Genomic DNA, 13,507 nt, shown 5'->3' on the forward strand with positions numbered 1-13,507 from the left:
CCTCCCTTGAACTTGCTGGCCTTGTGTCAAAATTTGAAACCATTATTATTATTATTATTATTAAAGTGGTGAGCTGGCAGAATTGTTCGGACGCCAGGCAAAGTTTTTCATCTGTCTTTATGTTCTGAGTTCAAATTCCACCAAGGTTGACTTTGCTTTTATCCTTTTCGGGACAGGGTTCATTAAAATAAGTACCAGTTAAACACTGGGGTTGATCAAACCAACATCCTTTCCCACCAAAACTGCTGGCTTTGTGCCAATATTTGAAACCATCATTATTATTATTATTATTATAGAACCAGACTAGTTTGAAGTGACTGTCTGAATTAAAAGTTAGTCCATAGTTGTGAGCGTCAAAGACAAAATTAGCTTTATGGGTGGGGGTCCATCTTTTGATGTAGGACCCAGAGAGATTTTTTTGAAGGGCGGTGGGGGAAGTGTTTCTTCTATGCCATCAAATATGGTATATGCCATTCTTTTTCTCATTATCTGCTTCCTGATTATGGTAAATAAGATTGTACATGAGGCAGCTTCAGTGTGTTCTGACTTAAGAATTAAGGTTTTTATGCAACTATTCAAGGTCTCTCTACTTCTTTCTCTTTTACTTTCTCTTACAGCCCCTATTTCTGCCCCACCCCACCCCACCATTTCAGCTCCCATTCCCCCTGTCCTATCTCTCTTCTGTATTGACTTAAATATAAATCAAGCTTTTATTAATGTGAACAGTATAAGCTAAGTTAAAGACCATATTAATTAGCGTATGTCAACCTCTTTTCATACATGCATAACATACAGATGTGTGTATATAAAATGAACAAATGAACGCAAGCATTTTTATATCAATGTATGTATACGCTATCTGCATACACGCACATATGTATAGAAAAAACAAAACAAGCATGAAAGTGGTTGGTACACCCTTGTATTAGAAGTACGTAGTATCTCTCTATCTTTCTCTCTCTCTCTCTCTCTCTCTCTCTCTCTCTCTCTCTCTCTCTATCTATATATATATATATATATATATATATATACACACGCACACACACACACACACGCTCGTTAATTTCGAACAATGAAAATGAGTGCTCAACACTGTTGGTGGATAAGAATTCTTTTCATAGGTTAAGGCTACCACTGGCTTCATGTTGTGGTACGGTAGCAGCCGCGGCCGCGTCCGCGTGGCTCGTATCGCAGCCGACACGTCGGCCTATCCATCGAGCCAGCGGTTCGGCGGCGGCAGTCCGCCGCCGAGGCGTGTCTCTCAACGATCACCAGTCCTACAACATGGAACATCGGTGTTCGTTTCCATTCTGGATGAAAAACACACACACACACACACACACACACGCAAGCGCACACACACACACACACACACGTGCGCGCGTGCGTGCGATGGGTTTCTCTCAGTTACCATCTACCAAATCCATTCGCAAAGCTTTGGTCGGTCCAAGGCTATAGCAAGAGACACTCGCCCAAGGTGTTACACAGTGGGACTGAACCTGGAACCATGTGGTTGGGGAGAAAACTTACCACATAGCCATGGCTATGGCCATATTATTTGTGTATGTATTCAAGACATGGGTAAGGATAACTGGAAACAACTTTTGTCTGTTAATACATAACTGAGGCAAGGAGAATGATGTGTTGTCTTGCTCGATAGCGAAAGGTTGTTGTGTTACGATAAGCTTGGATAGATTATAATAAATGTGTGGTTAATCCACTCTAGTTTGAAGGTTTAATCCTCTTAACATTGTCACACTATTCTGTCAATGTAAATACATATTTATTCATATTGTTTTGAATTAATCCTGTATTATCTCGAAGCTTTGAGGTTCCAATGATGTGATTGTTCGTTTTTAGAATGGCATTGTAGGGTGTGTATGAAAGGTCAGATATGGCCGGTTTAACCTTTTAGCATTCAGATTACTTTGTCGAATGTAAATACATATTTATCCACATTGTTTTGAATTAATCCTGTATTATCTCATAGCTTCATGATTTCGAGGATGTGATTGTTTCTTTTCAGAATGACATTGTAGGGTGTGTGTGAGAGGTTGAATCTGGCAAGTTGGAACATAAAACAGCTGGAGCGTTTGGATCAGATGTGGCCAATTTAAATGCTAATGGGTGGTCTGTTCCTGTAGATGTGGGGTTCATGGAATGCTTATACAGACAATGGGTTCTGTGACAGAGTTGAAAGGGTCTGCATTAATACAGAACAGCTAAGTGATGGGTAGGGGAATGGGGTGCTCTAGAGAATAAAGAATTTCAGTTGCCAAGAGTTTCATGCATCACACTTATCAAGTGATAAGTGCCATGTTAATGATTATTATTATTATTATTAAGGCGGTGAGCTGGCAGAATTGTTAGCACGCTGGGCGAAATGCTTAGTGGTATTTTGTCTGTCTTCACGTTCTGAGTTCAATTTTGCCTTTCATCCTTTCAGGGGCCGATAAAATAAGTACCAGTTGTGCACTGGGGTTGATGCGCTCAACTTACACCCTCCCTGAAATTGCTGGCCTTGTGCTAAAATTTGAAATTATTGTCATCATTATTATTTAAACTGCTATGATTCAGCTCCATGTGACTTAGTTCCGCAGGCTTCTAACAGAAACGTGGATTGTTCAGGCTCAGATAACCAAATGGAGAAATCCAAGCCCAAGGGGCCTGCGAAACTTTACATTGCATGGAGCTGAATCAAACTGTTTTAAATAATAGTACATCTAACTTCTACTCAATGAGTTGAGTGCCCCTTTCTCTCGTGTGTGTGTATGTGTGTATATATATATATATATTTCGAGAGAGAGAGAGAGAGAGCAGTCATTTACTCAACATGCAGGAATTGAACACCTATTTTGTATATCTTTAACTACCTCTGAAGAGATTCGACTTTCAAATAATTTTTCATTTAATTAATTAATTTTTCTGAAGGTCTAGAATTGAAACAGCTGCAAGGGACGTTTGTCAATTTTTTAATTCATAAATAATAATTTCTTAATTACCTCTCTATTTTCTCATCTTATTATAATAAATATATATATATACATACATACCTAATTAGGAATCATATATTACTTACTTCGTGGCCCTAATTGCCTTCCCCTCAGAATGGTAATAAATCTTAACTGCACTAATTCCTTTATCCTATATAAATTTGAATTTTTCTTCTCAGTCTATGGAAAAAGCAAATGAAAATACTACTACTACTACTACTACTACTACTACTACTACCACCACCACCACCACCACCACCACCACCATTATCATCCATTGACAAAGTTTTGATTTCTAGGTTGTGATAATTTTAAGCACGAATGCTAAAACATCCTTCTTTCTTGTGGCCCCTTTTCCCCTTTAGATCTGAAATTTTTCAATTATATAATCAACAACAATATTATTATTATTATTATTATCATTATTGGTAATATGGCAGGCTGAGTTCAATTCCTGCCAAGATCAAAGTTTGCCTTTCATCCTTTCCGGGTTGATAAAATGAAGAACCAGTCAAGAGCTGGAGTTGACCAGTGTCAACTGACCGCTTTCTCCCTACAGAATCGTTGACCTTGTGCCTAAAATCAGAAACCATTATTTTTATTATTATTATTATTATTAATAATGTGGCAAGTTGGCAGAATTGGTAAAGTACCAGAAAAAAAATGCCTTCTGCTATTTCTTCTGGTTTTTTCCATTCTGAGTTCAAATCCTGCTAAAGTAGACTCTACCTTTCATCCCTTTTGAGTCGGTATAATTGAGTACCTGTCAGGCATTAAGGTTGACGGCATCAACCAGCTCCCTCCCCTTAAAATTGCTGGCCTTGTGCCTAAGTTAGAAACAATTATTGTTTTATTGCTATATTTATTAATAAAAAATATCTCCATGGTTTTCAATGGATTATATAATCTTGCAAAATAATTCTTATTATCATTATTATTAATAATAATATTAACGTTATTGCTTCTTTATTTGCTAAATATTTTGATACGATAGAAATATTAACATACACACACACACATCAACCAGTAATACATTAATAAATGTTAATATATATAGTTTGACGACCTGCTACAATTATAATTTCTTATATTATCATTATTATTATTTATTTATTTATTTTTTTCAAATTTTGACATGTTTCCTTAAAACTGTGATATAAAGTTTGTGGAGTATAATAATTATAATAAAAATATATATATGCTATACACAAGCTATGTGAAACTTAAAATGTGTGTTTGTGTCTTTTTTTCTTCCAAACTCTTTTGCTATTAGAAAATTACTATTCTTCAATTTCACAAGAGATATTCAGCAACAGTGTGTGGTAAGTAGCTTGCTTACCAACCACATGGTTCCGGGTTCAGTCCCACTGCGTGGCATCTTGGGCAAGTGTCTTCTACTATAGCCTCAGGCCGACGAAAGCCTTGTGAGTGGATTTGGTAGACGGAAACTGAAAGAAGCCCGTCATATATATATATGTGTGTGTGTGTCTGTGTTTGTCCCCCTAGCATTGCTTGACAACCAATGCTGGTGTGTTTATGTCCCCGTCACTTAGCGTCTTGGCAAAAGAGATCGATAGAATAAGTACTAGGCTTACAAAGAATAAGTTCCGGGGTCAATTTGCTCGACTAAAGGCGGTGCTCCAGCATGGCCGCAGTCAAATGACTGAAACAAGTAAAAGAGTATATATATATATAAATGGAACAAAAATGCAATAGAGGGCATTAAAACGTTCAGGCAGATAGGCGGACAAGAGACAGGCAAAAAAAGATGGGTTTCTTTCAACAGTCAAGTCCCAGAAGTCATGACCATTTTGGGCAGTTACACTTGAGATGGTTTGATCTGGTTAGACAGGTGTATAAACAATAAGCAGGTGGATTAGTTTGACACTTGGGAAGGTGAGAAAGTCTTTTATGTTTCAAGCCCATGCTCTTCAACAGAAAAGAAACAGAGAAAGAATTAAAAGAAAAAACTTGCGGATTTACAATGTATGAAGTAAGAAAAAAAACAGAAAGTTCAAAAAAGTTCAAACATCGTGGTGTATTGGATTGATTTTTCATCAATGGAAGAATCCAGCGAAATCCATAAGTATATCCCGTGTTAATCCAGGTGGAGTGACACACTCTTTGTCTCTTGCTCTTCCCTCTGGCTGGGTGGTCATGTATCTCCTCTACAGCAGCACACCCGTTTCTGTCCTCATTCCTGATCACTCTCTCTCTCTCTCTCTCTCCCTCTTTCTGGCTGGATAACCATGTAACTCCTCTACAAGAAGACATCAGTTTCTGTCTCTCTGTCACACTCTAACCTATCATCATCTGGCACAAGATCACCCACTCCAATTCCACCCCCACCTCTTCTCTCAAATTCTTTACTGAGAGTTTGTGAGGGAACCATGCATTATAGCAAGAAATGTATCCTAGTTTCACCAAGAGTTCATGAACCATACTTTTAGAAACTTCCAACTCCTCTGCGAGTTATTTAAGTGTGATATTTGAATTTTCTTTGATTTTTCCCTTCAAAACATCTTCATCCAATTTTGAAGGTCATCCACTGCGACTGTCGTCTTCCAAGCTAAATTCTCCAGCTTTAAATTTCGCAAACCACCTTCGAACAGTTGATTCACCTTCAGCAGCATCACCATAAACTTCAGAAATGTTTTTGCAAGTCTTTGCAGCATTTTCTCCTTTTCTGAAAGACAGAAAAGCATTACAGTGCGAATATGATTTGGTAGATGGAAACTGAAAGAAGCCTATCGTATATATATATATATGTCTATATCTGTGTATGTATCTTTGTGTCTGTGGTTGTCCCACACCAATACTTGTCGACCATTGTTTGTTTGTTTATGTCCCCATAACTTAGAGGTTCGGCAAAAGAGACTGATAGAATAAATACTAGGCTTATAAAAAATAAGTGCTGGGGGTCGATTTCTTTGATTAAAACCCTTCAAGGTGGAGCTCCAGCATGGCCACAGTCAAATTACTCAAACAAGTAAAAGAATAAATGCGTGTGTGTGTGTGTGTGTGAATGTGCGCGCCTGCGTGTGTATTTGGGTTTGTGTACACCCCCGACACACACCGCTTGACAACTGATGTTTTGTTTGCATCCAAGTAACGTAGAGGTTCGACAGAAAAGAAGCCGATAGAATAAGTACCAGGATTAGAAAAAAAAACATAATAAGTCCTGGAAACGATTCCTTCTGCTAAAACTCGTCAAGGTGGTGCTCAAGTATGGCCACAGTCCAAAGCCTGAAACAAGTAAATGAGGTCAAAGTGAGACCAGTTAAAAATATCTCAGGGACACGTTTTCCCCTTACACCGCTTCAACGAAACCGGTTTCGTTGAAGCGGTGTCGCTGCAAATCCTGTTCAGCTTTAATTTTTCACGTGTTTCTTTGGAAGTATTTTGTTTATCTCAAATAATGTTATTACGATATGTGGTAATTGTTTATCTATTTTCATATATATATATATATACGCATAAATATATACTTTTTCTCTAATTTCTGCTGTTGAAATTTGTTAGTTTGCCCTTTGTTACGTTTAATTAATAAGATTTTGTGTTTGTCCTTGGTTAATAACTTGTAGTTTTCGACCCATTTAAGAAACAATATATGTCAAGTACTTTAAAGAACCTTGTTTTACTTTGAAATATAAATATATATTTACCCCGTTGTCTTTTGTTATGAAATTTATATCGATAATTGATTACTTACTTACAGTATTATTATAAATATCATTGGAATGTTTTGAACGTAGAAAAAAGAACGAAGGTGCAGTTGTTGTTGTTTAGCCCCAGGACAACTTTAATCGAGCAGCCCTATGATCTAAGGTGTTCCAACTGTGACGATCCCGTCTTTTTTCGATTATATCAGTCACTATATTTAGCGGAGTTTCGAAATAGCTATCACTATCTCCTGGCAAAGAAAAAAAAAGAAGGGGGCACGGAATTCTTTTTTTTTCTTTCTCTATGAGATTATGTGTGATAGCTCTTCCGAAGATGCACGCCACATCATTCAATGTATCCTTCTTTATTTTAAGTGGCGTGATGCTATTTAAAGGAGGTTTGGCTGTTATTTCCAACAACTCGAGCTACTATGAACGTTCCTCACTCGTTCGTGTCCTGCTAAAGCGTAAATTTTTATCATGAGTCGGATAGTTTGACAATAACAGGCGGGTCAGAGGGCCCAACCAGGTTCTATATCTGCTTTGGTATGGTTTCTGCAGCCAATCCCTAAACAGGGTGTACTGGGGGCTTTTTTTGTGTAGGCTTTTGTCTGTAGCACCTACACTGGTGAGGTCACCAAGTATTTCCAAGATAAGACCCCTCAACTCATGAACAACGCGCGCGCGCGCGGTGTTTCGGCCATCTTTATGTTCTGAGTTCAAATTCCACTGAGTTTGACTTTGTCTTTCATCCTTTCGGGGTCGATAAAATAAGTACCATTGACCCTCTGGGGTCAATATAATATCCTTCCCCTGAAATTGCTGGCCTTGTGCCAAAATTTGAAACCAATGTTACAAAACAAACTTATATTTTCTTCTTTCTCCCTTTTCATCTCCTTCTTTCATTCTTTCTTTCTTTTCAACAGACCGTCCTACCACGGCAATGTTCCATTATTCGAAGAACCATTCATATGTCCTCCAAGACCTGTCGTCCAATGGTTCCTATTGTCATTGAATCAACAGGAAGAGGGGAAAGAGCTTACGACATTTTCTCCAGACTCTTGAAAGAAAGAATTATCTGCATTATGGGACCAGTATGTCGTCACCATTTCATTTTCTGTTTTTCTTCACCAAAATATTTCCAAAACACTTGTATTTTGGGACATGGAAGACATGTTGGAAAATACCTTGAAAATTAGGAATGGCTATGTGAATAAATAGCTTGCTTTGTAACCACATGGTTTCAGGTTCAGTCCCACTGTGTGTCACATTGGGCAAATGTCTTTTGCTATAGCACCAGGCTAACCAATGCCTTGTTGGTGGATTTGGTAGATGAAAACTGTGGTTACCTGTTATGTATGTACAGTAATCCCTCAACTATAGCAGGTTTTGCATTCCAAAACCTCCCAGAGAAATAATTAAAATCTAAAAAGATATAAATACCTATTGGCTGCAGATACCAGCGATATACTGAGGAGTCCGTGATATAAATTTACATATATTAGCCAGAAAAATCAGCAATGTGCTGAGGGCACGATAGGTGAACTGCGATATGGCAAAGGATTACTAAATGTATGTATGTGTGTGTGTGTGTGTGTGAAGGCACATGGCCCAGGGGCTAGGCATGTTGCACTCAGAATTGGGACGCTTGTCGGTTTGATTTCGAGACCAGCTGCACATTGTGTTCTTGAGCAAAACACTTCATTCCACATTGCTCTAGGTACTTATTCTATCAGTCACTTTTGCTGAACCACTAAGTTATGGGGACATGAACACATCAACATCGGTTGTCAAACGATGGTGTGGAGACAAACACAGACACCCGCACACACACACACACACACACATACTACGGGCTTCTTTCAGTTTCCATCTAACAAATCCATTCACAAGGCTTTGGTCGGCCCGAAGCTATAGTAGAAGACACTTGCCCAAGGTGCCACGCAGAGGGACTGAATCTGGAACCAATGTGGTTGGTAATCAGCAAGCTCCTTACCCAACAGCCACTCCTGTATAGATTATTTTGTATAGTTACATCAATAAACTCACAAACAAACAAACATTTCACACTTGATTGGTTTTTCTGACTCCTTTTCTTTCTCCGTCCTCTTCCACTTAGGTCACTGATGATTTATCCAGCCTTGTTGTTGCACAACTTCTTTTCTTGCAGTCTGAGAGTAGCAAGAAAGCCATTCACATGTACATCAACAGCCCAGGTAAGAAGCAACAGTAACTCTTTCTTTCTTCCTTCCTTCCTTTCTTTGAATTAGATACCATAGGCCATAGGCACAATCATGGTTATGCTTCCATCTCAACTTAATTTCCCTCGATTTCTGTATTTACAGGTGGTTCAGTAACAGCTGGTCTCGGTATTTATGACACAATGCAGTATGTGCAGCCGCCTATCGCAACGTGGTGCGTTGGTCAGGCCTGTAGCATGGCATCACTGCTATTGTCGGCAGGAACACCAGGAATGAGGCATTCATTGCCAAATTCTAGAATTATGATTCATCAACCTTCAGGACAAGTTGGGGTAAGTAATTGTACCTTGCTATAACATACATATATATATATATATATATATATATATATCATCATCATCATCATCATCATTTAACGTCCACTTTCCATGCTAGCATGGGTTGGACGATTTGACTGAGGACAGGTGATCCAGATGTCTACACCAGGCTCCAATCTGATTTGGCAGAGTTTCTACAGCTGGTTGCCCTTCCTAACGCCAACCACTCTGAGAGTGTAGTGGGTGCTTTTACGTGCCACTGGTACAAAGGCAAGTCAGGCGGTACTGGCAACAGCCATGCTCAAAAAGGTTTTTTTTATGTGCCATTTAAGAGGGTACTCTTAAATGGGCTGGTTATATAGCACTGGCATAGGCCATAGTTATGGTCTCACTTGGCTTGCCGGGTTTTCTCAAGTACAGTATATCTCCAAAGATCTCCGTCACTTTTCATTGCCTCGGTGAGGCCCAGTGTTCGAAGGGCGTGCTTCACCATGTCATCCCAGGTCTTTCTGGGTCTCCCTCAACTGCTAGGGTGTGACACTTTTTCACACTGCTGTTCTCATCCATTCGCAACACATGACCATAGAATAAGTACTAGGCTTACAAGGAATAAGTCCTTGGGTTGATTTATGTGACTAAAGACAGTACTCCAGCATGGCCACAGTCAAATGACTGAAACAAGTAAAAGAATAAAGAAATATGCATGTTGAAGCGAAGTACAGCTGGGCTGATGACATTGTTCTAATATTTTTTTTTTCTGTTGTTTCGTTTTATTTTTACCAGGGTAAAGCTACAGATATCATGATCCATGCTGAAGAGATCCTGAAACTAAAGTCACAGCTGAATAACTTGTATGTAAAACACACCAAACAGCCATTGGAAAACATTGGTAAGTTCAGAGCTTTGGAAAAATACTTAGTCAGTATTTTCAATGGTTGGAAGGGCATCCAGCTGTAGAAACCTTGCCAGATCAGATTGGAGCCTGGTGCAGCCTTCTGGCTTTCCAGACCTCAGTCAAATCATCCAACCCATGCCAGCATGGAAAACGGACATTAAACGTTGATGATGATGATGATGAATTAGTGGAGTAAAAGAAAAAAACCTGAAGATGGATCACATGGGTATTTTTAGCAGAATCTATCATTTGGCTTAACACCAACATCTGGTGAGGTCAGCAAATAACTTGCAAGACAAGACCCCTTAACTGGGGGGGGGGGGGGAATACTGAGGGTCAGAAAGAAAGGAGTCTTGCATTAGAGGGGAAACATAACTGCCTCTGGTGAGGGAGAGTGAGAGAGAGAAGATGAAGATTATTATTATTTTGTCCCTCATCCGTCCACTAAGACCACACTCCAATCTAATCTGGCAGAGTTTCTACAGCTGGATGCCCTTCCTAACGTCAACCACTCTGAGAGTGTAGTGGGTGCTTTTACGTGCCACTGACACGAGGGCCAGTCACGCAGTACTGGCAACGGCCACGCTCAAAATGGTGTTTTTTACGTGCCACCTGCACAGTTGCCAGTCCAGCGGCACTGGCAACGACCTTGCTCGAATGATTTTCTAACGTGCCAGTAAGGCGACGCATATATATATATATATTTTTATATATATATATATATATATATATATATATATACACACACATACATACATACATACATGCATATATTTACACACACACACACATGTACACATACATATACTCATATATATTTATTATTTCATCTTTTTCAGAGAAAAATATGGAATCAGATAAATTCATGAGTCCAAATGAGGCGTTGGAATTTGGTCTTATTGATAGTGTTCTTGAACATCCACCAAGCATAGGAGAAGAGAAATCTTCTAGCAAATCTTAGCATCCTCTCTTTTCTTGATTTTAAAAATCCAAGAAAAATAAATATATTTTTTATTTCATCAAAAGAAAGGACAAATTTTGTATTGTCAAGTGCTGTTTGAATTTTTTTTTTTTACTTAGATTAAATAAACGGTTTTTCTTATTGTAATTTATTTTTTTGTATTTTAATTGTTTACTTATTTAAATGTTGTCAGGCCAAATTCCTGATAAATGAGAATTTCTGTAGAATTGTCAATATAGTAGGTGTGACTGTGTGGTAAGAAGTTTGCTTCCCAATCACATGGTTCCGGGTTCAGTCCCATTGCGTGGCACCTTGGGCAACTGTTTTCTATTATAGCCTCGAGCTGACCAAAGCCTTGTGAGTGGATTTGGTAGACAGAAATTGAAAGAAAGAAGTCCTTGGTGTATATTTAAGAAGGACCCCACTTCGGTCATGAATGACCATGGGATTGCACCTAGAAAGTTCCCCTCCTCAGCACAAGCCCGAGCAAAATTTTTACATGTTTCCTTCATGTTTTTTTTTGGTAAATCTTTTTCTGTTTGTAGATTGTCTCAGACCCTTTGCCTATGAAATTAAATTTCATGGTCATTCTAATAATGATGTTAATATCCCCCCCCACCGACAAGATATTTTTTTCTGCTTCTGCAATACATTTTTGCATCTCCTGTGGGGCACAGTTTGCACGTCCCCCACTGAAAGTATTTGATTCTTGCTTTGTAAAGAAATATTCAATGAAACATGTGAAAAAAACTGTGAAAATCTGAAAAATTGCCTTTTGTAAAAACCATCACTGGAAATGTCTCCACTTCTTGCAAGATAAAGAGATTCCTTTTTCTTTCAAAGCCGTGGGGGTAAAATCATTTTCCGCAGTTAATGGAAATAAAATTTTGATTGGGTATATCCCCTTCTTTGGTTCAGAGGATTAAGGATTATTAGTTGTGGAGCTCAGGTCCAGACATGAGTTATTTTCCCTTGGTTAGAGCTAACAGGATATAATGTTATATTTCTTAGAGCAGTGGTTTTCAAAGTGTGCAGGTCTGCTCCCTTGGGGACAGTAGAAAGATCCAGGGGAGTTGGGGTTGTTGAAGAAAAGAGGGATGATAATGGGGTGGCCAAATTGGGGTAATAAATGTAAAAAAAAAAAAAAAAATATTGATAGGTTAATTAGGTTTCACACTGTCTTAAGAGGATAACCAGAATCCAAGTGAAGATATCTTTTTTGAATCTGGGATGTAAGTTCTGAAGAAAGGTCTGTGTCTGGTTTCTGAGAAATCTCTGTCTTCTTCATCTCTCTCTCTCTCTCTCTCTCTCTGGTGCAGCCTCCTGGCTTGCCAGTCCTCAGTCAAACTGTCCAACCCATGCCAGCATGGAAAGCAGACATTAAACAATGATGATTATTATTAATATAAATAATGATTAATATAATATATATTAATTAATATAAAATAATATAAATGAAAGCCCTCAAATTATGGGAAAGGTAAATATGAACCCTTACATCAATCCATCCCAGAACTATACTTTGACTGGTAATTTATTTTATTAACCCTGGGAGGGTGAAAGTTAAAATCGACCCTGGTGAGCTTTGAACTCATAACGCAAAGAGACATAATTTGATATTGTAAAGCATTGGGTCAGATACTCAACCACTTGTGCCAATCCACTCTCCACTGCGACCATCACCTTCTCCACTATCATCATCATCATCGTCACCACCACCACCACCACCACCACATTCCTGTTCTATGCTGATCTCTGTCTCTAATATTGAAAAAGGTTGACAGACTGACACAACTAAAAGGAAACTTCTCTCTTATTTCTGTATTTCTTTCTTCCTAAATACAAAAGTTAAAAGCAATTGCTATTATCATTGTTCTTGTTTAGCCCCTGGTTAGGCTTAGGATCAAAGATTTTTCAAAAGTCTTTCTGCAAAAAAAAAAATGGGAAACATGTCCAATAGTGTGTAGTTTTTCTCTTCAAGATGACAAAATGTGATTTAAGGAACATCTAGCTGCTCTTTCTAGCAGGTCAAGTAGCTCTGCAGTAAGACATCACCCACCCTGCTGACTTGAAAATAAATTTGTTCATGATGTAATGGTTCCATCTGCTGAGAGTTTTTGCCATTCACTTCCATTGGGGTATTCAAATTCTTCGAGTGAAGACGCCTTCATTTCAGAACTGTATCCTGGTTCCTGGAAGTCACAAAACAACAATATTGAAATATCTTTCATTTAAGGAAATAATTTGAAGTCAGTTTGTAAGTATTGAGTCATGCATCTCTTAATGGAGATTTTAGAATTAACTACTTGGCTTCTTGCAAGATCAGTAGCTGAATGTCACGAGGCAACGAGAGGGGATTGGGACCTTTGGAGATATGCTGTGATTGAGAAAACCTAGCAACTAAAGAGGGATCGCAGCTATGCACGTCCAGCCCTGTCAAGAATACTACTGATGTGTTGGGTGATATGATATGCTTGA

The 13,507-nt window shown here is 38.6% G+C and overlaps 2 protein-coding genes across 2 annotated transcripts in view; one reads left to right on the forward strand and one right to left on the reverse strand.

Moving 5' to 3' along the window:
• Nucleotides 1-6,269: 6,269 nt before the first annotated feature.
• LOC106875765 (ATP-dependent Clp protease proteolytic subunit, mitochondrial) lies at nucleotides 6,270-11,176 on the forward strand. The gene is made up of 6 exons (XM_089356066.1): nucleotides 6,270-6,429; nucleotides 7,582-7,749; nucleotides 8,775-8,871; nucleotides 9,001-9,188; nucleotides 9,957-10,062; nucleotides 10,908-11,176. The coding sequence occupies exons 1-6, from the start codon at nucleotides 6,412-6,414 to the stop codon at nucleotides 11,027-11,029; spliced, it is 699 nt and encodes a 232-aa protein (XP_089212192.1). The 5' UTR covers nucleotides 6,270-6,411; the 3' UTR covers nucleotides 11,030-11,176.
• A 1,655-nt stretch (nucleotides 11,177-12,831) lies between these two features.
• Nucleotides 12,832-13,507, reverse strand: part of LOC106875758 (mitochondrial enolase superfamily member 1-like) — a 17,013-nt gene continuing 16,337 nt past the window's right edge. Inside the window, exon 16 of the mRNA XM_089356063.1 lies at nucleotides 12,832-13,221. Within this exon, the coding sequence (XP_089212189.1) occupies nucleotides 13,114-13,221 (108 nt within the window). The 3' untranslated portion in view covers nucleotides 12,832-13,113. The remainder of the gene's footprint in view (nucleotides 13,222-13,507) is intronic.

This window comes from Octopus bimaculoides, chromosome 8, assembly GCF_046866305.1.
Source record: "Octopus bimaculoides isolate indiv1 chromosome 8, ASM4686630v1, whole genome shotgun sequence".
NCBI classification, from domain to species: domain Eukaryota; kingdom Metazoa; phylum Mollusca; class Cephalopoda; order Octopoda; family Octopodidae; genus Octopus; species Octopus bimaculoides.